Here is a 26,161-nt window from a genome sequence, read left to right on the forward strand (position 1 = left end):
GGAAACTTGATTGGTTTTTGTTTTGTTATGTGGTTTTGGGTTTTTGTGGGGTTTTTTGTTTGGTTGGTTGTTTTTTTTAACTTGGCAACAGTCCACTATAAAGGTCAAATCCAGAAACAGACTTTGGAAATAGAAATACCACGTGATTCTTATATAGCAGAGATTAGGATGGGGAAATAAACAACTGCTAACATATATGACTTATTTTTATGCCTCTTTATTTCCATTACAATTTCTAATTTATTAGATAGAAATATACGCTAATAAGGTCCTTGGGGATATCTGAACCATCTCTGACTTACTGCATCAACTATTTAATAAAGGAATGACTCAACCAAGGTACTAGTTAGCTAGATGACTAGTAATTAACAGATATCCAGGAATGCAACACCTGACTTATCCAGCTTCCACTATCTTTACATTCCCAAATGCTAAAAGGATTAGTGGTTGTGTTCTGCCAGTTACAAAGTCCATTTTTGAGGACTTCAACTTAATCCTTATCTTGCTGATAGACCTATCATTTGCCTTATATTTTTGTATTCTTTATTATTAATCAAGATATTCTTCACAGCATTCAGGTGAGGTTCAATCTTTAGCAAAATTATTTTATCATTTTTCATGAATACTGAGATCTCACCCAAAATTTATCCTTAATGTCAGTTCCAACATTTACCTTAATTAGCATGTAATTATCCGTATGTTTTCCCCTAAGTCTCACTAAGCTCCAGGGAAATGTGATCCCACTCTCTGGATATTAGGAAAATATTTCCTTTTTATCTTTCTAGGACAAAATGACACATCTGAAGGTAAAGCAGGTCCTCTCTGACCCCTTGCCTTTCCCCCCACCCCTGCTCCAACTCCTGAACTTTCCTTGTGGGTCTGCAACTTCTACTGTCTTACAATATCAACAGGTTGACTCCTCCAATTCACCTTACATTTCATTTTTCCAAAGCCATCTTGACAGCATGTCTTAACAGACTGCAGCTTCCTGCATATATTCACTAATTAGTAATTCTTCCTACCAGTGTTTATATTTGATATTCAGATTAGTTAAGTGGTTGCTCAAGAGTTAGCTAATTAAAACTCCTGATATTAATTTCTCAAGGTCTGCTGGCTAATCACCAAAGTGGGATTTCTGTGAACAGATACTCAAAGGCAGAATGACTATTTGCCTTACAGACACGGTAATTCAGAGAACTGCACTAAACAGATAATTGCCCTTCTTCCTTGCAGCTCTGGATGACTTATGAGCAGGCTGCTGTATTGAGATGAAAATGAATGGTGGTTAGGGTCACCCTCTACTTTTGGGGCACGTTTATGATGCAAAAAGCTACGGCCTCAAAAGACACTGTGGCTAACAGTTTGTGATCTGCTTCTCAGTGAGCAAATGAGCACAAAAAGTAAAATTACTGTAATGTAAATGGCTATATAAATGGAAAGGATTTAACCTGCATATATTTGATCTAGAGAATTTAATCCAAAGAGTACCCTTCTCTCTCTCTTTAGTCATAGCCATGATAACACATGGGAAACCCATGGAACAGGTTCCCTATCTCATTCATCCAGGGAATATTTTTTGCTCCAAAATACTAGACTATAAAATATCACCTCTTTCTCAAGAGACACATTCTGTCCCTCTTCAAAGGATTTTTTTTCCCCCCCCTCAAAAATCCATCAGGTGCTGCAGACAAGCTACTAAATGCTTGTCTCAGCCTTTGGGAAGCCTTGTACTGAAGGAATCCAGGTCCTACCTACTCCACATCTAGCAGCAGAGTAGACAGAAATCATGTCTGTCTCTTTGGAAAAGACCAGCATTATGATCATTGTACAAGACATATATCAAACTGTACAAGGCAGTTTTCCTTTTCTGTATCAAGGTTTTCCTTGGTGAGAAGATATTGAATGAAGTTATTTCCAAATAATTTCCTCACAGAAAAAAGCTACCACTACAGAAGAGAAAGAGAGGAGAGTAATATTTCCATCCACTTTACTTAATAAAGAATAATTTGACTTTATTCCTTCCTTCCTTTGTTCTGTGATTCATAGCTTCCTACTTTCTTCTTGTGAAAAATGAGGAGAGAAATCGAATGCTTTACTGAATATTTGTTACCATCATTTCCTCTGTGCTAGCATCTTTTAATTTTGTCATCCTAGCAGCCTTCTATAGTCCAAAATACAAATCTTAACAAAGTATTCTTCAACAGGGGATTTTTAATTAGGAAATTTGAATTAGGAGTCAGGGATTGTGGTAAGAAATTCAAACTGTAATAAAGTTGCTTCCTATTATATTACATGACTGCAAGCAATCTTTTCATTTCTATACTTCTAAGATTTTTAAATATAGGAATGTCTGGGTCAGATTATTCAACACAGGGCTATATGAATCCTTCAAAAACATTTTATGGAAAAGATTTAAAACAATTTCTTTTTTTATAAGACAGAGAATGTAAGCTTTGTATTGATACTAAATACTGATCTAAATAATTCTCTTTATAATCATTACATAGAATAAATTCCACAAGGCAGCTAGACCCCAAAAGTAGATACAGCTATTTCAGTTCATAATGTAATTCACACAACTTTAGTTAAAAAAAAAAAAAAAATCTTTGCACTCCTTTCTTTGTTATCAAGAAACACATAGCCCAAAGTGTACAAGCCCTACTATTTGACAGCTGAAAAATGGAGCTGTCTATTTTGCTCAAGCACTACTCATTCTTGTCATATATTTACATGCAACCAGGGCCTTACATCTGGCACTGCAAACTAGCAACAATTATGTTCATTCATTCTCAGTCTGTGTCCTGTTTTTGGCTGGGACAGAGTTAATTTTCTTCACAAGTAGCCAGTGGCTGTGTTTTGGATTTGTGCTGGAAACAGTGCTGATAACACAGGGATGTTTTCGTTACTGCTGAGCAGCGCTCACACAGAGCCAAGGGCTTTGCTGCCTCTCACCCCACCTCACCAGCGGGACGGCTGGGGGTGCACAAGGAGTTGGGAGGGGACACAGCTGGGACAGCCGACCCCAACTGACCAAAGGGATATCCCATACCATATGGCATCTTGCTCAGCATGTGAAGCTGGGGGAAGGAGGAAGCGGGGGATGTTTGGAATGATGGCATAAGTAACTGTTATGCGTACGGAGCCCTGCTTTCCTGGGGATGGCTGAACACCTGCCTGCCCATGGGAAGTGGTGAATGAATTCCTGGTTTTGCTTTGCTTGTGTGCGTGGCTTTTGCTTTACCTATTAAACTGTCTTTACCTTGACCCGCGAGTTTTCTCACTTTTACCCTTCCAATTCTCTCCCCATCCTGCTGTGGGGTTAGTGACCGGCTGCGTGGTGCTCAGCTGCTGGCTGGGGTTAAACCATGACAGTCTGCATCTACAATACTACACATTATCGAAAACTGGGTGATTTCAACCCCAGCACTGCATAAGTACCATGAGACAGTTCCTGTACCGATCACATTCTCCTACATGTGAGGAAGTAACTTAAGTAACAGAACAATTAGTGCTTACAAACACTAAACTAAAAATAATGAGATTTAATGCAGAAATGTGTACTATGGACAGAAGAACCAGAAGAAATTCTGCTTCCTAATGCACTACGCATTTAAAAGTTTTGTACGTGAATCTGTCATATAACTATTTGCTGTAGCCATGTTCTGATACAGAATATTGTAGGATAATTTTGATTATTACTAAGATGCTTAAATTACCCACTTCCAAAAGTCCAGGTTTTAAGGTACAATTCGGATGATTTAGTTTCTCCAAAGATATTAAAGAATATTCAGCTCCAAGACAAGATGATCTCTCTTCTAAACATCAATGTGCTTGTAATTGCAGTTGCAGCTTATGTTTTTTTAACTCTCATTTGCATAATACTGCTCAGAGCTACCTTTTTTTTTTGTCCAGGAGGTCTAAAGAAGGATTCAGTTTAGATTAACTTTTATTTCAGCTATAGGTAGGTAACTATATGCATTAAATTTCTACAAACACCATCCACATTCAATGATTCAACACTAGAATTCTTCTGCTTCCTTTCCTAAACATATATTTCAAATTTCTAAGTGATTTATTTGCATAACTTCATAGGTGCTGGTCCTCAACTGAGACATTTTAGCTTTTATTGAGCTTGGAAAGATCTTTACTGACAGTTCCTCTTGGCTTTGTAGAGAAAAAAAAATGAGCCAAAGCGTATTCACTGCTGCAGCACATTACAGTTACAAAACGAGTAAATCGCTAACGGCCCTTCAGGCACATGGGCAACTCTTACACAGCCAGTGTACAGAGTAGCAACTCCCTCCATTTTTCATACAAAGCCTGAGTTTAGGTAAAACACTTCATTCTCCAAATCTCAGCAACCCTGTATGCTGTGACTTCAAATATACATATACAAGGTAGAAAGGAATGAAATTTCACCAAGAGTTTAGATCTATTTGCACTGTGGTTGTTTCCAAGAATTTTATGTCTCTATCCCATAAACAAACTTATTATAAAAGATGATGTTTATAAAAGCAAATAATTACTGGCCATGGAGAAGCACCAAGTGCCTAACTTGCATTGAAAAATGATAACATTCTTTAGGATATTGCCTAAGGCAGCTTAGGAAAATGTTACTCAGCAAATGTCACAGCAGAAACATGCAGTTTCTCCATTAAACAGATTTTTCCCTTTAGAAAGTTTCGGAGACAAAGCATTCAGTCTCATGTGGGACAAGGATGTTACTTTCCACGTATAGAAAGGTAGTGGTCATAGTTTTCAGGCAGCAGAGCGCGCAAACCCTCGTGAAGGCTTTGTCTCTCGTCCACGGGAACCTCCTGTGGCAAGCTGCTGGTCACACTGTTTCCACAGAAAAGTATTATCAGGGGAGGTTATTAAAAGAGACACTGAGCTTTTTCAAAATGCAGTTTTGTCCTCAAAATCTAATAAATTGCATTAACAATGCTCAACAGCCACAGGAGTACAATCGTCCCTGTGTTGCAGGGTAACTGCAAGGTAGCTTCTCCTTCATACATCTGAGAGGTTTGGTCCAGCCTAGAGGTAAAGGAACAAGAGAGAAGTTACAAAGTCCTGCATATTAAATAGCATTTGCAGTCCTTCAGCTATGGTAAAAGAGGTGTGTGCCTCAACAAATAAAATTCTTAAGTTGAACAAAGCTTCCTCAACTCATTGTGCTGTATTTGTCAAACTGAAAGAACCCCAGCTCCTTTCAAGTTTGGATAGTGTCATTTTAATACTTCACTGGGCTATTTTCAAACTGTTCTTTTCTTACATTAACACTGATAAAAGATCAAGTTAAATTTTAGTCTTAATAAAACCATGAATAAATATTACAAAAATCCAGCAGATCCAGGTTTTAGAGACAACTTTCATCAGTATTTCTCCCCCAGAAAGATTTTAATTTATTGGACAAATACCCTTCCATCTCTAGGAAAATGACCTCTCTTTTATTACAGTGATTTAAGTCAACAGGATTTGTTCGGTCTTCTGAAATGTGTTAATAGCTTCTTAATGGGCACAATGAAAATATGCCTGTTCAGGGTTTACTCTGATCCATGGGGGTTTTCTGCTTCAAAAACATTCACATAGGTAACACCAGTTTATGATGCCATCATATCTAAAAAGTTACCTTTGATTATTCCTGGAAAGCAGAATTATTCCAAAGTAATACCTCTGCTTCCAAAGCAATGTATATCACCATCACAGCCCCGATACTGCACTTCAACAGAGACATGAACCTGAGCTCCTGCGAGAGCAGCTGGGCCTCTGCTGCACACCGGTGCTGGGAGTCATCTTGGGAGCAGAAGTCCTGACTGGAAAACTGTATTAAAAAGCCTGGCACGGGAATAATAGAAAGCAGTGGAGACTTGCATGTAAAGTAGGTGCACCCTGCTAAGACTGGTGGTGCTGTCTAAGGGGATGAGGTTTACTTTCCCTTTGTTTAAAGGTTTCTGTTGTCTGGCTTGAAGGAAGCTGGAGATTTCACTCAGTTGCCCGCTATTTTTGTTGGTTTATTGAAAGCAGCTGTAACATGCATGGTCTTCAGGTGCCAGGTGGTAAGACCAGCCCACAGGCACTTGCAAATGGGATCAGGTGTTGGGTTTCAAGTAAAACACTCCTGTGAGGTGTAACCAGGCTTGGGCAGGGTCCTCTCGTAGCTTTTCAGGAGTGTCAAACCACAGAAAATTGTTAGTTATCAGCCGACTGTTAGATTTCCCAGTCACGTTTCTCAGCAGTCGGGTATTGCAGATGCTCTGTGGTTGCTTCCTTCAAGGATGTGTGATAACTGCAGGTAACAGAGTGTAGTTTTTTACAGGTGTTTCTTATATCTATGTGTAATTTGTCTTAGCACACGGAAACAAAATTATCCTTCAATCTTTGTTTCCTTTCACTTTAGAAAAGTTGAAGGAAATATCTTTTCAGTGTTCAGTCAACCAAACCACAATGGCAAATTCTTTCTGCCTGAAGTTAGCTGTTGAGATGTAACTGCTGTCTTGGCAATTCACATGCTGAGGAATTTCACGATTTCATGATCTCACAGCATCAATCCTCTGACTAGTTACATTCCCAAAGCATCAGACTGATGCTGTGTTTTGTTTGAAATTAATATACATCATTAATATTTAAGCTGTTATTTATATTCTAGTAGAATCTAACAGACCAATGTGAAATCTTTTCCCCAGTTCCCTGTTCAATTTTGATCTTTCCTTCTAAATCTGTTAGGTTCTGTATGCTTGCTTCTTCCAGATGCTGGTGTGTAATCTCACCAAATATATGTCATTTATTGAAGGTTTAGTGTTGCTTGTCAGTGCAAAGTGAATATGTAAGGACAATAATATGAATCTAGTACAAAGCAAATTCAGAGCACCCTTTTGCTAGGCAAGTGAGTTTTCTAAATCCTCCAAATCTACACGTCGTACTGTGCCTAGGACTGACCTGTGCCCTGACTCCAACTTAGTAACCAAGCTCTGATCTGACGTGCAGCTCTGCAAATTCATGTTATAAATGGGCAATTGCATTTATGGTTATTAAAAACTAATAAGACTTGGTGGCCTTCATGCTGTTCGTGACGTCCAAGATGCCCAAGCCTGGACAAAGTCAGATTTAAAAAAAAAAAAAAAAAAAGTTGAAGACGCGGGGGGCAGGATCGCAAAGGCGTTTTCTCCACTTTTTTTTTTTTTTTTTTTTTTAATTCCCCCCCCCCGAAACAGCCCTTCGCTCTGACGACACCAGCCCGTCCGCCCCGCGACCCGCGGAGCCCCAGCCCGCCGCGCTTCCCCATCCCCGCCGGGCGGCGCCGGGCCGGGCCGCACCGCACCTGGGCCGGCCCCGTCCCCGCCTCCGCCGCCGCTACAAAAGCGGCCGCCGGAGCCCCCGCGGTGCCTGCCGTCGTCCTGCCGTCCCCTGCCGCGGAGCCTCCGCGGGGAGCAGGAGCCGGAGCCTCGCCGGGCCCCCGCGCATGGGGGGCCGCTCCGGACATGCTCTTCTCCCCGCCGGCGGCGCCGCTCGGCTTCCCTCTGCTGCTGCTGCTGGCGGCCGCGGGAAGGTCCCTCCCCGTGAGGCGGGTGAGTGCCGCGGCGGTGCCACCGCCGTCCGCCCAACTTGCGCGGCCGCGCTGAGCCGCTGCCCGGACAGCTGCCGCCGCCCGGCCCGGCGGCCCGAGGTTGTTCCGCGCTCCCCGTCAGCGCCGGGGCGGCGGCTGCGGGGCTGCTCTCCGCCGCGGTTTTCCGCGGAGCGGGAGGCGGCTGCGGCTGCCGGTGCCCGGGCGCGCCTCGAGGACAAGTTGGAAGTTAAAGCCGTTACTTTTTGGGTGCCCGCGCCAACGCTTGCAGCAGAACAAGCGGCCGCCGGGTTGGCGCGCGGAGATGTTCCGCGCGTGGGCCCCTGTGCGGCTCCGGCGCCCGTCGCGTGCGCCCCTGCGGGGGGTCTCGGGGGGCGAGTTTGGGTTTGAGGCGAACGGAGAGGAGGAGGGAAGCGGGGACGCTGCTGCTGCTGCGAGGACGTTGCCCTCGAGGTAACGCTTCTCCCCCACAGGAAATAATGCGCTCCTTGGTAATGTCAAGCGGATTCGGTGCCGTGGGAAAAACGGAGTGGGGTCGCGGCGGCGGATGGTAGAGCCGGCCGTGAGGGGAGCGAGCCGGGCGGGGACGCGGTAGAAGTGGAGGGGGAGCGGGTGGGAAACCCCTTTCCTGAAATCGAGCAGGGAGCGATGGGCAGGATCGGCCAAGGTCTCCCACGGGCGGCTCGATCGGCGCTGCCTCCCCGAAACGGCGGGCGGCTCGCCCTAACGCTTCCTCGGGCAGGTGAAACAAGCGAGGCCCGTGGGTTTTCCTCTCCTTTCAGGGGACCCGTGGGCGCGGTGGAGCTGCCGGCCCTGCCCGGGGCGTCGGGGTCGGGAGGAGGCTGCTCGGGCAGGAGCCTGGGCTGTGCGGCGTGGGAAAACGAAGTAGGAGTTGTTGAGAAGAGCAAGGGAAGGCGATGGGGGAGAGGGAGCGGGTGAGGGAAGGGGCGATGGACAGAGAAGGAAAACTGCGGTTTGGGGACAGAGAGACAAGAGAGGGTGGTGGTGGTGACTACTGTAGGGAGAGCGAGGGCAGACTCAAAGCAGAGGTTGTGGGCTGCAGAGGGGAAGGAATAGACAGCGAAGCTGATGATGGACCAAGTTTACTGTCTGTACAGCTTCTTTTCAGTTGCTAAAAGTTTTTGAGGTTATTGATTTATCCAGAACAGAGCTAAGATGATCTGTTTAGTTCCCAACTAGGTCTCAGTGTGTAGAGTTGTCTTAACTATTGGCTTCTGCATTTTTTTGGTGGCTTTCTTTTTCCTTGTGGACATCAGGCACTTAAAGGAGCAACAGGCACAAGCTGTATCAGGACAATCTCTTCATCATGAAGATGACCAAATACTGAAATGGGGCCCCAGAGAGGCTGGGGAGCCTCCACCTGTGGAGGCATTTGTTATTTGACAGGATAAGGCACTGAGCAGCTTGAGCTTGTACCGCTGAGCAAACTAACGATGGGGCTGCCAGAGGCAGAGAATCAAAGTGAAGTACATTTCCTAGCAAAGGGTTTGTCTTTAGCTGGATGCAGAACTGGGGAGAGGTGAGAAGAAAGAGGCTTCCCTGGTCTCAGTGCTGTAATTGCCCTTTGACTTCAGTCTTGCAATAAAGCGAGTACTTTTATAACCTCTTCTGACACTAGAGGGTCTTATCTGACAACTTGTCTAGAGCAGGGATTGTGCTTGTCATATGCTGGGAAAATGTACAAAATACTCTGCTCAGTCATAAGTATACAAAAGTATGGGACTTTTGCTGTCGGGAGTCTTTTCTCAGGTTCAGTTCAGGATAGTGTTGAAGGTAATATTTAAAGTAAACTGAAAATAGCACTGTTTAGGTAGTGGTGGACAGTGTTATCACCTAGATTTTAATCAGCTGCAAGATTTTCTGGTTTAAATGGGCATGACAGGTGTGAGAGGAAAGTAGAATGATTTGACACAGAGTTGGGGGAGGAAGTATTTTATTGGTGCTGTGATCACTGTGTTACTTTGACCTTCCCTCTCTCTCCCCCCAACCCCTCAAACAAGTGAGAAAGGGAAGAGGGAGAAGAGAAAGCTGAGAATGTGCACAGAGGGAAGAAAAAAATTAAGTCCAGAGTTTTTATTTGAGATGATGCTGCTTACTTGCCATCATCTTAAATGTGGGGTGACTGTAAATTGCTTAACAAGTGTCCAGATCTTCCTTACTGCATTGAGGGTAGTAAAATGACCAAGAGCTGGTAGTACATGGCTGCATTGCAGAATCATTACTAATGACAAGCCTGTGTCCCTTCCCTGCTTGGCCTTGAGCAGTGATGTCCTGCTGCTGACAGAGCTGACACACAGCTGGCTGCTGGTTCTCTACTGTCTGATTGTCTCTTGGATTTGGATTTTAAATCCCAGTTTTCTATGTAGTACTTATGCTGAAAGGTTTGATAAGATAGTCTTGAAGTAGTTTAAATGTCAGTGAAGAGCTGACAGGAGCTATGACACAGCTCTTAATGGGGGGGTGGGGTGGGGTGTCTGTTCTTCAAACTATCCCGGTGCTTTTGTTCCACAGGCCAAAATGTGAATAATAGAGGCTCCCTGGTGGAAGTACAAACAGTTCAATTCAGTGGAAAGGTTACAGATCTTTTGCTCTTCTCTTATTTCTAAAGTGCTCTTGTGTGGGAATAGAAAAATACTCACGTGAATATCAACACTAATGAGAGCCTATGGGTATTTAGGTATGTGTATGTTATTGGCAGTCTCAATTACTATTGTGTTATTGAGGCTTATTTAGATGCAGTTGCTGGTCTGTTCTCCAAACTAACAGTGTGACTTAGTTGCCAGTGTTAGCGGTGCATGTAGTTACTGCTACTTGTTCAGCCTTCTGAAGCCTGCCACGGCTGCTTCTAGTTCTGCAGCATCTGCTTCTTTAACCATGGGCGTATAGGACCAGGTGTTTGTCTCTGAAAGCGCTAGCTTTGAATCCTGGTGAGCCATGATGAAGAGATGCAATGTGAGGGGGTGGTTTCAAATGCCTCATGAGCCTGCTGTGCTCTGCCTTGACAGCAAAGAGGTCCCTGTGTGTTTGAATGTCCCATCCCAGGCTTGCGGGACCGTACCGATTTTGACATCTTGGGTCCTGTTGCATGCCCTAATGCTGGGAGAACTGAACCTGTCCTGTAGATTTGTGTTCCTTAGAAGTCATTAGGGTAGGAAAGTGGCTATAGACCTTGGCTGAAAAACAAATAGAAAAGTGACCTGGAAACTAGTGACTCCATGCAGAAGTGAGGATGGGGACTTGGACTACATCTTGATTAGTTGGATCTTCACCTGGGCAAAACTCCCTCCATACTTAAGTTGGTTGGAAGTTCTGCATTATGCTTTTTCTTTCTTTGTTTTCTTCTCCCAAAAGCTTGCATGGAGCTGGTTTTCTTGTGGCCTGCACTTTGAAAATCAAAATATGCTAGACAAGTCTCAGCAGCACATACTGGCAGTGGTATAGAAAGCAATGGAGAGAAAGATGAAGAGACAAGGCCTGATGCTGTGCCACCTTGCTGTAGTTATTATCAAAGGATATTTGGCTGGCTTCTAGGTAATGGGCTCCTTTCCCAGGAATACAGCCAAGTTCTTCAAAACAGTATTTGCAGGCCACTTAAATTCATGACTATATTAATATGGTATAAAACTTTAAATTGCTTGATAGTACAATCATCTAAATGAATACAGATTAAATCGACATATCAAATGACTAATACCTTCATGTATTCAGAAAATAATGTGGGTTTTGTTGTTTGCTTTTTTTTAGAAACAACTCTAATTTTCTAGAAACTCTGTAAAGCTGGTGACAGTGTGTGCTATAAAACCAGATGCCCTAGTACAGCAAATCTAATTATACATGCTAAAAAGAAGATAATCATTTGTTATAATATCCCAAACCTAAATCTATGGACATTTCAAACTTAAGGAGCCTAGGATATCAGATCTCTAAGGGCCAAAGGAGAGGACTGTATTTCACGCAGCAGAACAATGATGTGGCCCTTGGCATTGTTTTAAAGCTCTGATGTCTGGTCCAGGCAAGTTTGTTAGTGAAAGCTTTCTACCTTTCCCCATATTTCTACTGCCATTACTCCTTCCCCCCACCAAACTAGGCAGCAGTCCAAAAGAGTTTGGACAAAAGTATTTGAGGTGAAGTGTAGGCAGGTACAGCTGGACATAGAGAAGGGCATGTTTCATGGCTGTATTGGCAGCGGAGCATGTGTAGCTCTCTTCTGTGAGAAGAACTCAGTCTCAAAGTGATGGTGGTAGAGCTAAAACTCCTGCCCTCCAAAAGTTATAGCTCTGTAGCTGCAATAAAGTTCAGTGAAACTGGGCCTGATATGCAAAGCATAAACAGTTGTCTGCTGGCTGTCAAAGAGATTTTTAAAGGTATTGTATCATATCCTGTTTCTGTTAGCCTGTCAAACTAAATTGAGCTTTAATTTGCTGTGTTGATTGATTGCCAGTTACTTGAGAGGACAAACCAGTAGGAGCTGTTATCTCTGAAATCAGAGGGCCTTTGCTAGTTTGTAACTTGGAGCAGTCCTTTGAAAACCGATTGTTTCCTTCTGCAATGCCGTAGTGAAATGAAAGCTATTATCTTTGCATTTGGCTCCTTTCATTAAAAGCTTTTGTATTTCCTCCTCTGTAGTCAACCAGTGTATGTAGTGCCGCCAAGGCTGTCTGCCCAAGTTTCCTTGGCTCAGTGTGTCAGTTCTATTAGTTTGTGTCTTAACAAAAGTAAGTTTACACAACAGCATGTACATCTTTGCTATGGAAAAAGTTGTCGGCTCAGTCAATAAGAGACCTTCTATTTAAGCCCCACAATGCTGTTTTTGTGTGAGGCTGAATTAAAACATCATGCAGGAACTGCTTTAATTAAATCGCATCTTCCTAACCTAGCTACCCAAGAAAAGATCAAGTGTAATGCTTCCCATCAGAAGAGGAATAAACAGTGCCTAGGGATCTCTAGCTTGCCAAATGGAAGATACTCCCTTCACATGTCACAGATTTTATACAAAGTGCAGCAAATTTGAACTCATGATAGGTGAATATAGGTTTGCTGCTGGTGGCTGAATACTGGTTTTTGATGCCTCTTTTTGTTCAGTATTGGAAACTGGTATTTATAAATTGCAACCATACTGGCCTGTGATCTGTTGCATTCCAGTGATCCTTTGGTGTGAATGTGGAGGAGCTTATAAAATAGGTGTTGATCCTCACAGGTAGGAGGAGGATCTCCAGGCAGAGTTGCAGCAGCGTTGTCGTCATCTGTGGTTTGTAAGCATAGGTGTGGAAACTCCACCTTTTACACTGCTGAAGGAAAGCAGATGACTTGGCTCTTCCTGCCATGAATGTGGACCCATGCAAAGGGAAACTCCCTGCAGTTTTGTTGGGACTTCAGTAAGCCTTGCAGACAGTGTTCCTGAGATAAAGTGTGTCAGATCTATGTGGAGGAGAACATGAGTGGATTTCCACCAGTTATCTTCCCCTTAATATTTATGGTCTTATGTTCTTGAAGAAACAAGCAGCAACCCCTGCCCTCCAATGTATGTGAATGAATTGATACAGCTTGCTAAGTGCAGACGTGACAGTATAAATTTTCTTTCCCAAATGCTTACATGAAAACCTTGTGAGCAACCCCTTGCCCCAGGTTCAAGTATGGCTTCTTAATAGTCTCAAATACTGCAATGTATAGAATAGACAGACACAGGCTTAATTTAATTGAATGAACAATTAAAAAATGGTAACTGAGTAGAGGAAATTGCAGTTCACACATGGAAAAGAGTAGGTCCTTCAGTTGGTCATTTTACTGACTACAACTTATTGTTGTTTCACCCTAATTGATTGTTAATGGATTGCTGTCTTGGCAGTCAATACCAGACTGCACTATTTTTCTTGCCATTGATTGCATTTCACTGCTAGTTCGCCCTCTTGCCATCTTTTTCCCAAATTGTTTTATGTTGGCTTTCCCAATTACCATATTTTTCTGTCTTATGCTCTTCTGTCCATTGAGCTCATCTGCATTCTTCTATTCTGTTCTTGCCTTGTCTCACTTATGCACGTGCCCTGCCACTCTCCCAATGCTGCCTTTGATGCTTTCAGGGCAATTTTTGAAATTTGTGTCCTTGTCTTGATCTGTAGTTTTAGCTGTTTGCTGCTGCCCTTTTCCTTGCTCTGTTGCTACTCCTATGCACTCTTTGCTGCACTACTGGAGTAGTTCAGGAAAGTGAACTTGCTTTCTGGTTGTGCCTTGAAGGTAGCTAAAGAGTCAAGATCTGTGTGGAAGAACCTTCTGCAAATGTTAGAGGATGAACTCCTTAAGCACAGCTTAAGAAGCTTGTGGTTCTTTTCGTGTCCTGCCTTCTTCACTACCTCCTGTTTCCCTAAAGGACAAGTGAGCATGAGTCAGCTTGCTATCTAAATTTTGTTTTACTTGGGGCATATTGTCTGCTCACCCACTCATGCCTCTTATTCTTCAGCCTGACTTCCACCCCACCACCCTCCCTCCCCCAGCTCCCTCTGTAAAACTGTGCTGTTGGTTTTTTGTTTGGGGTTTTCTGGATATTTTTTTTCCTCCCACCATGAAGCAGTTCCTTGCCAATTTATTAGACTTAATGTCTTCAGGGCAAACAGGACGGGGGTGTGTATGATATCTGCATGGGATGATCTCTGAAATTTTGCTCTCTTTGACTTGCGTTTCTGACTAGGATGTTTTGGTAAGCCCTCTGACAGCTGTGGTTCTGGTGCTATGTAGCACGCTGGTCTGAAAACTGAGCTACACTGAAAGGCCTACCATCAGGTAAACCAGAACATTTCTGCTACCAGCCTAAGGGTAAAACTGGGGGGGGGAAAGTACTCTTGTATATATCCCTCTCTAAATGGGAAGAATGGAGGCCACCAAGACTTTTGCACTGAGTACATCTCTGGTGCTTGGCAGAAGCTTATGAAATGGTCCTCCTACACCAGAGCATGTTTTTGTGGTAGCATGAGTAGTTTAGACTGTGACTTGCCCTTAGGCATGGGCAAGCCAAATGCAGCCAAGGAGCTCAGCTGCCTCCTGAGCGCTCTGGCTTTGTTCATAACAAGTATTTCTCTGGTGCTTTGAAAGGTGGTTCAGCTACTTGTAAGCATGTCTTATGTGGTGAAGCAAGTTGAGGAATGGCAGCTGATGCCATAACCAAGCTTTATCATTCTGTCTACTGAGCTCTGATAATGAAGAGAACTCCTTCCAAAGGAGTGTGTGGATGGCACCTCTTAAAATCAAACTTGGGGTAGTTCAGGATATGTAGCATCAATCTTCCTTTTCCTCTGAGTTCTGCTAGCAACAACCTTTATGTTTTTCTTTCCCATAGGAAACAACTGTCTTATTTTTCCAGTTGCTAATATTCCTACTCCCTTTCTGCTCTATAGATACCAACTTTGCTCATGGTATTGACCAACACCTGGATGCTATATTCATCCTTATGTATTGTTTCATTCTGAAAACTGAAAAATGTGTTTTTGTTCAAAGCACATTCCAATTGTTTCATTGCAGCTCAACTCTTTGCAACTAAGTTTCAAAGAGTTTTTTTTAGTGTGACCAGATTATGAGTCAAATTTTTGCATTTGCTCATCTTTCATCAGTTCAGTCTTTCTTGGCATCTGAAAAAAGCCTTCATAAAACAAGTGTAATTGGACTGCATGACAATGTAGGGTGTGACTGGGGGGAATAAAGGAGGGGTGGCAAGTAGATGACTTCTCAACTGCAGCAAGAATGACTCAGTCCTCTAAGAATCATTTAGAGCAAATAAATTGGAGGGTTACCTTGATGGGTGTCAAAACCTGCCCCTGCCTTCAAAAAACCAGACCCACCCTAAAATAGAACTGAACTTCCATAGCATTGTGGAATACCTTTTTTTTTCTTTGAAGTTTGCTGTCACTGTATAGCGCATTAGGAGAAGCCTGTTGCCTTTATGGCTGTCTGACTCCACTACAGACCATTCATTGTGCTGAGGAGTCTTGTACACAGAAATCCAAATTCTGTGCCTTTCAGACAGGGTGAGAAACTATGCATCAGCACTTGAATTTTTCACCCTGTTTCAGTAAGTGAAATTGAGTAGGAAGCACACAGTTTGAAAGGAACACCAACATCTAAGAAGGTAACAGCCTGCCTTCTATGCTCTGATGTCACTAGAGGTGCCACTGATGTTGTGTAAAGAGCTGGACCCTGGGGAAAACCCCTACACTTCCACACAAGTCACCTTCAAAAGTGTTGTGGATATTGGGACAGCTGTGCATGGGTTACAAATGAGAGATACAGCCCTGTATCACTGATCAATGCTATTCAGTTAGGTCAATCCCCATATTCCTCCTTCAGTCCTGTTCCTCCCAAATAAAAATATTTTGCTGTACAAAGCTGGTTATAAAGAACAAATGAAGCTTTTCATTTTTATCCCTTGAGAAGGGAAAATTAAAGGTGTAGTATTTGATCTGAATTATTTGAAATAGCTATTGGTCTGAGCTTTTGTTGGATGCTGTGGTATCCTTTAATCTATTGCCCTTTCCATTACTGTTTCTTAATGAAGAAAAATTCATCGAGTACCATTTGAAATGCATCACTCTAAGAATAACAGAAAGATCCCATTCCTTTTAAAGTTGGTGACACTGCAAGCAGAGTACACCGGGGGGGGGGGGGGGGGGGGGGGGGGGTGGGGGGGGGGGGGGGGGGGGGGGGGGGGGGGGGGGGGGGGAGGGGGGGGGGGGGGGGGGGGGGGGGGGGGGGGGGGGGGGAAAGAGGAAAAAAAAAAAAAAAGACAGGAAGCCATTATATGCTGTTTACAGGGACACTGCATAGTTATAAATTGCACATCAAATAAATTAAGATGTGTTTGTAGTGGACTTTTTTCAAAAAGCCCCAAATCCTTGATATGTGTGACTTCTCTACATGAAATATGAAGTGTCACAGAGATGGTACAGAAGACATTTGGGTATAAAGGTGGCCAGACACATCGTGTTAAAACAGTATTTTAGAAAACTAAGTCCCAAAGCATTTGGTGGTGTGATAAACGTGCTTTAAGCCTAGATCTCAGCCCCCCTGTTTATTAGTTGATTTTAGGTAAAAGGAAACTTCAAAATCTGTGTTCAGTCTCATTCAGCTTAGCTCCCTATGGACTTTCAAGGGGCAGCTATTGCTAGTTAAAGGATAAACTTCTGTTAGAAGGCATCTGTAGAATAATTTGGTATGCTCTGAATTTTTCATTGCTATTTGGGGATTAAGACACCTGGTGGAAATGAATGAGGCTATTAAAACTTTCTAGAATAAAGCTGATTCTATTACTAATGAGATGTAAGGATAAAAGAATGTTAGCTTTATAGTTTGAACTCTTAATGGCCTTGCAATAGTAGAGGTGGTTGTAAATTGCAGGAAACAAAGCTAGAGTTTGAAACAGTATTTCTTGATTTCTTTCTTGTTTTGAGGTCTAAACTACTACTGTCTCAGGGCTGGAATCACAGAATGGCTGAGGTTAGAAGGAACCTCAGAAGGTCACCGGGTCCAACCTCCCTGCTCAAGCAGGGTCACCTAGAGCCGGCCCTGTGATGGAAAAAAAATATTACTTATGTGGTAAGATAGCATCTATGCCAATGGGTCATTGAGCAGCCAGAGCGCTATTTCCTAATCTGTTTTCCTACTACCTGCTTATGGTCAATGAGTGTTGGACATCCTCTACCAATTCAAGGAAGCTTTCATCTTGCTCCTACTTTCTTTCACACTCTGCCACCTTTCATCCTTCATCCTGAGTTTACATGTGGTATTTCACTAATCCAAACTTTTTGAAGATGCAAAGGTCTAATATTCATACAATAACTTACAATCACCTGATTGGACCTTTACAGGATTGCACCAGCAATGAAATATTATATGAGTAGGGAAATGGGCAAATGATTACATGGATTAATCTCTTCCCCTACATATTAATTCTAGAGGAAGCTATTACCATTGTAGACTGTTAGTTTTCTGTAAGCCTTGAGTTAGTGCAGCTTTCACTACTTCTGCTTGGTTTTGGCAGAAGGATGTCACAGGCTTTCCAAATGTTAACAGCAGTCTTTTGTTTGGGTCTTTATGGTGATCTTTCAGGATGCTCACTCTTTTCCCAGAAGGAAGATAGGATTTTTTGGTTTTGTTTGTTTTGGTGAGTTGGTTTGGTGGGTTTTGTTGGTTTGGGGTTTTTTTGGCAGGTGGGATGGTGATGTATTGTGGGGAAACTCTTTCAAAACTTGTTCAGGAAAAAATGTTTCCTGTTTTGAACAGGAAACTGAAATTTCTGTATGGGGATGGGTGGGAAGTACCTACTTTCAGCTACAAAAAGTAGTTGGGGCCCTCTTTGGGGACAAGGCTCTGACTTCTGCACACGGGAAAGGAAGGAGAAGATGGATAACAAGCTGTCCATGCTGCTGCTGTTGCAGTCATGGTTAGCCCGAGCAATCAAGGGAGATGTGCCATCCAAGATGGTAGTTGGTGGTGGCAAGGAGTCTGGCCAAAGTGAAACCTGTGACTTATTGTTCTTTGTTATAGTTTTTATCTTACATAGTGCCTGTGCTTGCAGATAAAAGCTTTCTTCTAGGAACAGGGAATGGTTAGGTGAGAAAACAAACAGAGGTGGCTCAAGATTTATGTTAAATGTGTCTCTGTGGCCCCTATGCAAGTCTGGTGGAACATCTTGTGACTGATAGATGACAAGAAATGTCCAGATTTGGGCTTGGGGATGTGTTTGCTTTTTTTCCTTGACTATCTTGCACATAAAGATTTAAAGTTGCAGACTTTTAATACCTTACTCTTTTTATTTTGGGGAGATTGAGTTAGGTGTTTAGCATTCCTGCGGACATATGTTTTAATTATTGAATAGGGAAATGAGTTAGTGTTGTCTTGCACTTTGCATAGAAAGTAGGAACTGTTGTCATTCTCGCTATTAATGACGAGGTGGGATGTGCATGGTGCTATAATCCATGTCGTAAGATGACCCCTTCCAAATACCTGTTTTGGGGAAGGAATGGTAGTGGTCAGCTTTCTTGTGTGTACGCTTAATTTACCAAGTCTGTGTGCTTGGATGCTAATATGATAGGTGCCTTGGAAATATCTGTAATAGCTACAGAAAGCAGTAGAGTACGAATCCCTTTTCATATTGAGTCAGGGTTGAAGGGCTGTGTTTTTCTGGAAATGTTCTCAGTTCCTGTATAATTGATTGTGGGGGTAGGAGGGGTTACAGCTGCACAGTAGACATCTTAATCAATGAGACTATTTGTATATTAAACAGTATACTCTTTTGAGCCAGGCACTTAATAACAAACTAAGCTGTCAGTGCTACACATACTATTTAGGGAGCGTAAAGGCTGTAATATTGACAGAACAAAGCTAATGTAAACATCCTTTATAGTTCATGAGATTAACTTTCTACTTGCTCAAGCTTTCAATAATTAGTTTCCTTCATGTCTGTCCCTTGTATTGCCCCTTGCTTGTAGAGTTCTCCTTGGGTTCGTCAACTTGGTTCATAGCCTGGCTTTAATCTTTGCTGTGTGCTGTCCCCTGTTGTCTTTGAAAATACTGTCTAGTTTTTCTTCAACAGAAAGTCTTACAATACTCTTTAATCTTGGCTCTGCCATTCTATCTGAGCTGCTTGGCATAATGGTTAAATAAAGCTTTAAAGAAAATTCATACGTTCAAGTAATTCATGAATATGTCTGTACTTAAGGGGGGGGGGGGGCAAAAGAGTCTGTGTACTGGCTAATGAGGAGAAACTAAATTTCTTGTTAGTGTGCTAGAAAGAACTTGCATAAAAATCCTGAATTCCAAATAGTTTTTCTTGTCCCCGAATTACAGCTGAGATGATCATCTTTAGGTTGATGCTACTTTATGGGCTCTGGAGTTTTTTAGTTTGTTTTTAATTTATAGCTGTTCTTATTCTTCCCTCTTTCCTCTATTTTTGTCATGCTGGAAATATTTGGACTAAAATCAAGTTCTGAAAATAAACAGATTTATTAGACTGTTCAAAGTGGCTGTATCCTGCTCAATGGACAGCTGGGATCAGCACAGAAGAAAAGTGTTTCTTGAAAGGCAGCATGGGCAGCAGACTATGTCACTGGGAAATGAGAATGTAATTTCATAGCAAATTTGTAGCAAGCTTGGAACACTGTCAAGTGTGGAATGACAGGCACATGACATGGAAATATTCAACTTCCAATATGATTGTGATCTAATTGCTTTGAGCTTGTTTTGCAATGCTTGTCTTTTATTTAGTTTTATGATCCAAACTGGAAGAGAAAATATTTGAGCAGTTGGGACTGGAAAGTGTCAACCTACTTTGGTCTTGACTAAATCACTTTCTCTTTAGCCGCCTTCTCCCTGTCATCTGTCTTTTCCTCCACCCCAGCGCCTTCTTAAGTTTTTGACCATTTCTGGTCCAAGTCATCTGACAAGAGAAATGTTCTGTGGGTTAGTGTCCTTTCCGTTAATAGTTTTGGTAGAAACAAAGCAGACAAGCTGGCCAGTCTGCTGTGTCTTTGTTTGGTTGCCCAAGCTGCTCATCTAACGGGCTCCTCCAGGGAAGAGCTGTCCCAGCTCTAGCCAGGGTTGTCTTCCTGTCCTCCATATAGTGAGTTACTACCTTTTTCAGTTGTGTTATTTCTTTCATAAATTTCATAAAATGGACACTTCTGAACAACTCCAGTTAAGATTGAGGTTTTTAGATTTTTTCTTTTTTTTTTTTTTTTTTTACTGAAACAGTTGTTTATATAGTGATCAGCCTAGTGAGATCCTGTACTCAACTGGAGCCTTGCTAAGTTGTAGTGATGAGCATTGGCATTTCTTTTGTTTTTGAAAAGCTTTCTTTCCTTTCTATTCCACTTAGTACTTTTAATTCTACATGGATAATAAGAATGTTTGGCTTACTAAGTAAAAATGTTAATTGCAGCATGTCCTATGGTGTATATGTACCACATGTCTATCTTAAAGGTCTGTCTGATCTACTGCCTAGTCCTTCATAAGGTTTAAAATTTGTGATTTTATTATTTAGTGATGAAGAATAACTTGGCTTATTTTGTGGGTTGGGGTTTTTTGGTTTTGTTTGGGTTTTTTTAGAGAATCATAGAATGGTTTGGGTTGGAAGGGACCTCAAAGATCATCTAGATCTAGTTCCACCCCCCCTGCTGCGGGCAGGGACACCCTCCACTAGACCAGGTTGCCCAAAGCCTCATCCAGCCTGGTCTTAAACACTTCCAGGGATAAAATTGAAAATTTTAAAATTGAAATATTGGTGATTGCTTTTAGCCTGTTGAGAGCTAGGTATGTCAGGGTAATAAGACATGGAGAGAGAAGCTGTGGTAGTTGAGTTTCTTTTTAAAAGGTGCTCTTCTAATAAAAGCACAAAAGCATCTCAGGCAGCTTTAGAGATGTTAATCATAGCTTGAGATTTGCTGCATTTCTGTAACATACAAAGTAAAAATGAAGTATTATATGTAGGTGTATAAGAAAATAGTATAAGATGGCTGAGAAATTTAGGCAGAATGCAATAATTAAAGTTAGAAAGTGAATGGTGGCTATTAATGCTTCCATACTGTGAATCCATTTAAGGTTCTGTGCTTCAAGTCATGTCTTCCTAGACACCACATACAGTCAGTAATAGGGAAAGGAAGAAGACAGCAAGAAAGGAAAAAGGCAAGGGACATGTAATGCTGTATTTTCTGGGTGCTTTGAAAGGGTGTAAGAGTGGGGTGTGTACACGCACACATGCGTGTGTGGCTAGTGTGATGTTTGAGCAGAATTTCTACATACAGTGGCTAATCTACCTGCTTTAAACTTAAATGTTTCAGTGAACTTTCTGTCCTCAAAATCTACACTGCTAAAACATAAAGAGGAGGGACTGTTGTCTGTAGTATTTCACCGTGCTACTTTGCTAGCTGTGAGGAACAGACTTATTTTTTGGGCAAAGTAGTCAGGCATGAAAGCTTTTACCAATCTCTAGAAGCAGGTGCGATCTACAATCCTGATACTGCAGCACTTTGATCTACAGATTTTGACTTGTTTACCCAACCCATTCCTCCTCTTAATTGGAAAAGTAGAAAGAAATGTAAGCTACCATCTGCAGCTGCAAAGCTGACAGTAAAAATTACGTGAAAGGGGAAAAAATATCATATAAAAGCACAAATACTTTTAACTTTGAGGTGTTCAAGATGTTGATAGTGTCCTCAATACCTCTAGCTGTGTAGTTGTTGTCTGTAACAACTTAAACCATTTTTGTAAGAAATGGAAGTGGTGCCTAAAATAACTCCAGCAATGATGTATAACAAAAAGGTAAGGAAACTGATGGCAAGTACAAACCAACAGATTAAAAAATGCTAATGAAGGTTGAAGTATCTGAAAAGTCTGTGGTGGCTGAGGCTGAAGGACAACTTGCTCCTTTGTCAGAAACCAACTCAGTCTTAACAGCGGTGGGATGGAGGAGTCTGGCCTCTCCTCCACAGGACTCCAGAGCAGAATGGTAGCGTGGTACTGTGTGGTAGCAATACTATGACAAATTCAATTTGTGTTCGCTTTCACCAGTAGCTACTAGCTGTTTAATCTGATACTCATCCAACAGTGTTGTGAAAAGGCTGAAAAATTGTCTAACATCACAAATACTAACCAAACTGTAACCTAGGGAAAATTGAATCAGGTGTGTTTTAATTACATCAGTCCCATTTTATTAAAAAACTATTGTGGCATACTTCATGTTTTGCAAGGTAATTCCTTATAAAGAAATTTATTTGCATGGTTAATTCAACTCAGACCAGAAATAAGTGCAGAATTCAATACTGAGGGTAATCGACTTGGAGTCTTCAAGTCAAGATTAGATGTGTGTCTGAGTGGTATTTTCTGGTTAAGCTGGCACGTGTGAGATGGATGCAGAAGTTAGTGTGGGGCTCTAGAAGGTGCTATGCAGGAAATTGATGAGTTTATCATCATGGGTCCTTCTGGCCTCAAGGTCACTGTGGTTGCCATGCACCGTTCCTAGTGAAAAATCATGAGTTGTCTAGTAATGAGCATAGATGAAGAGACCTTAAGGGTTATTTCTTCATTATGGGAAGTCCTCAAGTCTTTGCTTCTTTTAGTAATAAACATTTGACTCCTAGCTTAAAATTTTTATACAGGTAGTGGGCTTCATTTTAGGCTCTTCTTAGTTCTAAGGTGGTAGACAATTAAGATTATTTTTATGTCTCACTGTCAGCCGTGCTGCTTTTGTCTCTGCTTCACAGCATCTCTTATCCTCCTAAACGTGTTGTCTGTTTAATTTTACCCTGGAGTGTTTGCCTGTCCAGCTCACAGTGTGGTGGCAGGAATGCTTGTGGTGGCATAAGAAGAGGGGAGACGAAATCACAACCTTTTTCCGGAGACGGAGAAACCACTTTCAACAGCGGCGCTGGTTTATGCTGCTTTAAAAGCTGATAGTTATGCTGCGTGGACTCTGTGCTCCAGAAGAACATCTTAAGGATGAACTGAGATGCAAAATGTAAAAATCCTTTGCAGAGCAAGTTAGTTCAGAGAGCAAACTTTTCTCAAAAAAGGCATGTCAAATAAAGCCAGTGCTATTTAAGTTCCCAAGTTTTTTCTCTAGCCTCTTCTCTGTGAATCTATTCTGTTCCTACAAGTGCTGCTTGATTTAAAGTTCATGTCAGATGGGAAATATGTGGCTGTGAAACTACTAACATGGAACTAATGGAATGATTTTAATTCCTTTAAGTGACCTATCCATTTTCAGCTTTATTACTGTATGGTCACTGCTTCCCTCAGTGCTTTGAAAATTGGAGCTGGGGGAGGGGAAGCTTTGTGCACAACTTAAAATATTCATTTTGACAAAGGATGGAGTCTTGACTGGAGTTCATTCTTCTGTTTCCATTTGTCTGGGCTGGACAGCTTTCTTGAGAAGCTCTCTGCATGTTTGTCCTTTCGCTTGCCTTATGAAGTTGTTTCACCTTGCTCTTGGACTTCATCCCATCTCTTGCTTTCTGAAACCCAGTGTGCTTGCTGCCTTAACAGCAGCCTTCCTCTGTTGCTTGCTTTTCCCCTTTCTTTTGAAGTTCTCACCAAAGGTGGGAAGAAATGTAATTGCACTCAGGTCTAATATCAACACAATCAGAGTTCACTTCTGTTGCCGAAGCCACAAACCTCTTTACTCCGTATACTTCTATGAGAGTATGGAAAGGAAAGAAGGGCTGAGGAGTAGGCAGGCTGATTTCCATGGACAGTTCTGACTGTCTTTGAAACTGGCTGTTGCCACAGTAGACCTGCAGGGCTGAAGGCTGCGATATCTGCCAGGAGTAAAGAAATAAGACCTGGCCCTGGGGCTGGTAAGGATTCTGAATGAAGAAAATCTACTGATTTCCCAGGTATTGGGAAAATGGTGTTGTGAGACTCGTGACTGAGGAAGATTGAAGCTTGCTAGAAGTGGTCCGAAGATGGGGTAGGGATAAACTTCTGAAAAACTAGAGGTTACATCTTGCATCTGAGTTGCTCTGTTGTGCTACTGTTGGGAGGCAGCAGCATGGTAGCACAGGGGATTGCCTTGCAGAACTAATGCATAGACCCTTTGCTACTGATTCAACTTGAGCAGTCAGTGCCAGGATCTCTGGGCAGAAGAGGGATTGACTATTAGTATCTGAATATTATGTATGCAAGGTTAATGCGACGGAGGTAAGAATGTAGAGGAAAAAGGAGAACAGCGAGCTGATATATGCATGATACTGAAGTGAGTTGTAGACTGCTTCTCATCTCTTAATCAAAATACTCAGGGAGGGAATTGGGAAAATTGCTGTTTTGTTTGAGACTTGTGGTGTAGAATGTTTGATAAACTGGCCCAATATTGACTACTGAAAGAAATGTTTGAGGATTGTTTATATTAAAATTTTTAACTACAAAATCCTCTTAGCTCAAGGAAAGGATGTACTGAAGCAAGATTAAGCAGGCAGAAGGATTTTTTTAAATTTTATTAACTTCTGTGTCGTCTATACATGCAGCTGTTGTGGTGCTAACTTCAGAGAACTGATGATACTGTCATCTCCTTGGGGAACCAGAAGAAGACAGAACTCCCAGAGTCTATTTGTGCCTTGGTCACCTCTTGCTTGCTGTAACACTTGGTGCCTCTCATATTTTCATTCTGCTGTGCTTTGTTTTTTTGAATGAGGTCTTGTGGTAGACTAATTCAGACTTAAGGAAAAGCCTGATCCGATTCCTCTGGTAATCGTGTAGTTCATAAGTTGCTTTGCAGTCCTAGAGTAAGGCAAGTCTGTGATTCAACTTGCATGTATTTCTGTAGTCCGCTTCCCTGGCTGAGCGGGACTGTAGGAAAACTGGGAAGTAAACCTATTCAGGATAAATTTGATGGGTACTTTTACTTGTGTAAAGGAGGAGGAGAGGAGGGTGTTATTGATCCTGCCGAATCATTTCATTCAAAGGTGGTAACATAACATTGTTATAACGAATTACTGAACAGCTAATAATTGTTTGGAATTCCTTGATTTCAAAAGCTTCAGCCTTCTTAGTCCTATGGAAAGCTCTAAAAGCATCAGTCCTGTATTAAAGATACACAGAAAAGTAAAAAAGCTAATTTCAGTTAAAGTATTAATGAAAGCTTCTGATTTTAATGGCTTTTGTTTTCATTCCTGTGTCCTGCAACTAGATGAATTCTGTCTGATTATAATTTTAAATATTGTAGAAGATAGTGATGACTGTCTTCAGAGAATGAAGAAGCAGAAAATTTAGGTTTCAGGTTGGAGCTGTTTTATTTTGTCTTCAAGGAAGCTGAACTGGCCTCTACAAATAAAAGCAAATGTAAAACTGTGCAGAAGTGAAAGCAAACATTGTAGCACTCATATCTGCTGTTGACTCTTGCTTGTAACATCACTTCTGGAGAAAGATGACCATACAGCCATAGCTACCAAGACCTAACAAATATAGCAGGCTGTTGTCAAGTTAAGATGATGCTTTAAATTGCCTCTCTACTTAGAGGCTTTCAGGAGCATAGCCAAAACAAACAAACAAAAAGGCAGCCCTGTGTAGGGAAGTTAAACTCTTAAGTTCTGTTTTAAAAGAAGGTTGAAGGAAAAGGACATGGGAGGTGGGATGAAGGCAGGAATACAAGTTCCATGTTTGGGTGGTCTCTGGAAGTGGTAATATCATCTGGCTCCCTCTGCCTGGGAGCACAGCTCTCTAAGGATGCTGCTGCAGTAGAGTGTGGTGCCAGTTTTTTTTTTTTTTATTCTCGCTTGTGTGCCCTATTGATTTTGATGTTCACGGACTGCAAGATCTTCCCCTCAAACTTTGGGTAAACTAACATGATCATCCAGTGTCAGCTTAGCTTCAGGCATGTTGATTTGGTCCTTGTTTGTCAACCTGTGTTACTTCTGTGTTTCACATGATCAGAGTGCAGTCCCTGGGTATCATCTCAGTACACCTTTTTCATTTGTCTTATTTATCTTTTTTTCTTTCTCATTTCAATGCTTCTTCATATTGGGCTGAGTTAAGACTCTAGCCTTTATGCAACATTGCTCCTGTCTTGTTTTTGACAAATCAAGCCCTTGGAATTTAACACTTGGCAGC

The 26,161-nt window shown here is 42.0% G+C and overlaps 1 protein-coding gene across 1 annotated transcript in view; it reads left to right on the forward strand.

Moving 5' to 3' along the window:
* Positions 1-7,439: 7,439 nt before the first annotated feature.
* Positions 7,440-26,161, forward strand: part of GLP1R (glucagon like peptide 1 receptor) — an 86,034-nt gene continuing 67,312 nt past the window's right edge. The window contains exon 1 of the mRNA XM_075749009.1: positions 7,440-7,565. Coding sequence (XP_075605124.1) covers positions 7,479-7,565 — 87 coding nt within the window. The 5' untranslated portion in view covers positions 7,440-7,478. The remainder of the gene's footprint in view (positions 7,566-26,161) is intronic.

This window comes from Balearica regulorum, chromosome 3 (genome assembly GCF_011004875.1).
Source record: "Balearica regulorum gibbericeps isolate bBalReg1 chromosome 3, bBalReg1.pri, whole genome shotgun sequence".
Lineage (NCBI taxonomy): Eukaryota > Metazoa > Chordata > Aves > Gruiformes > Gruidae > Balearica > Balearica regulorum.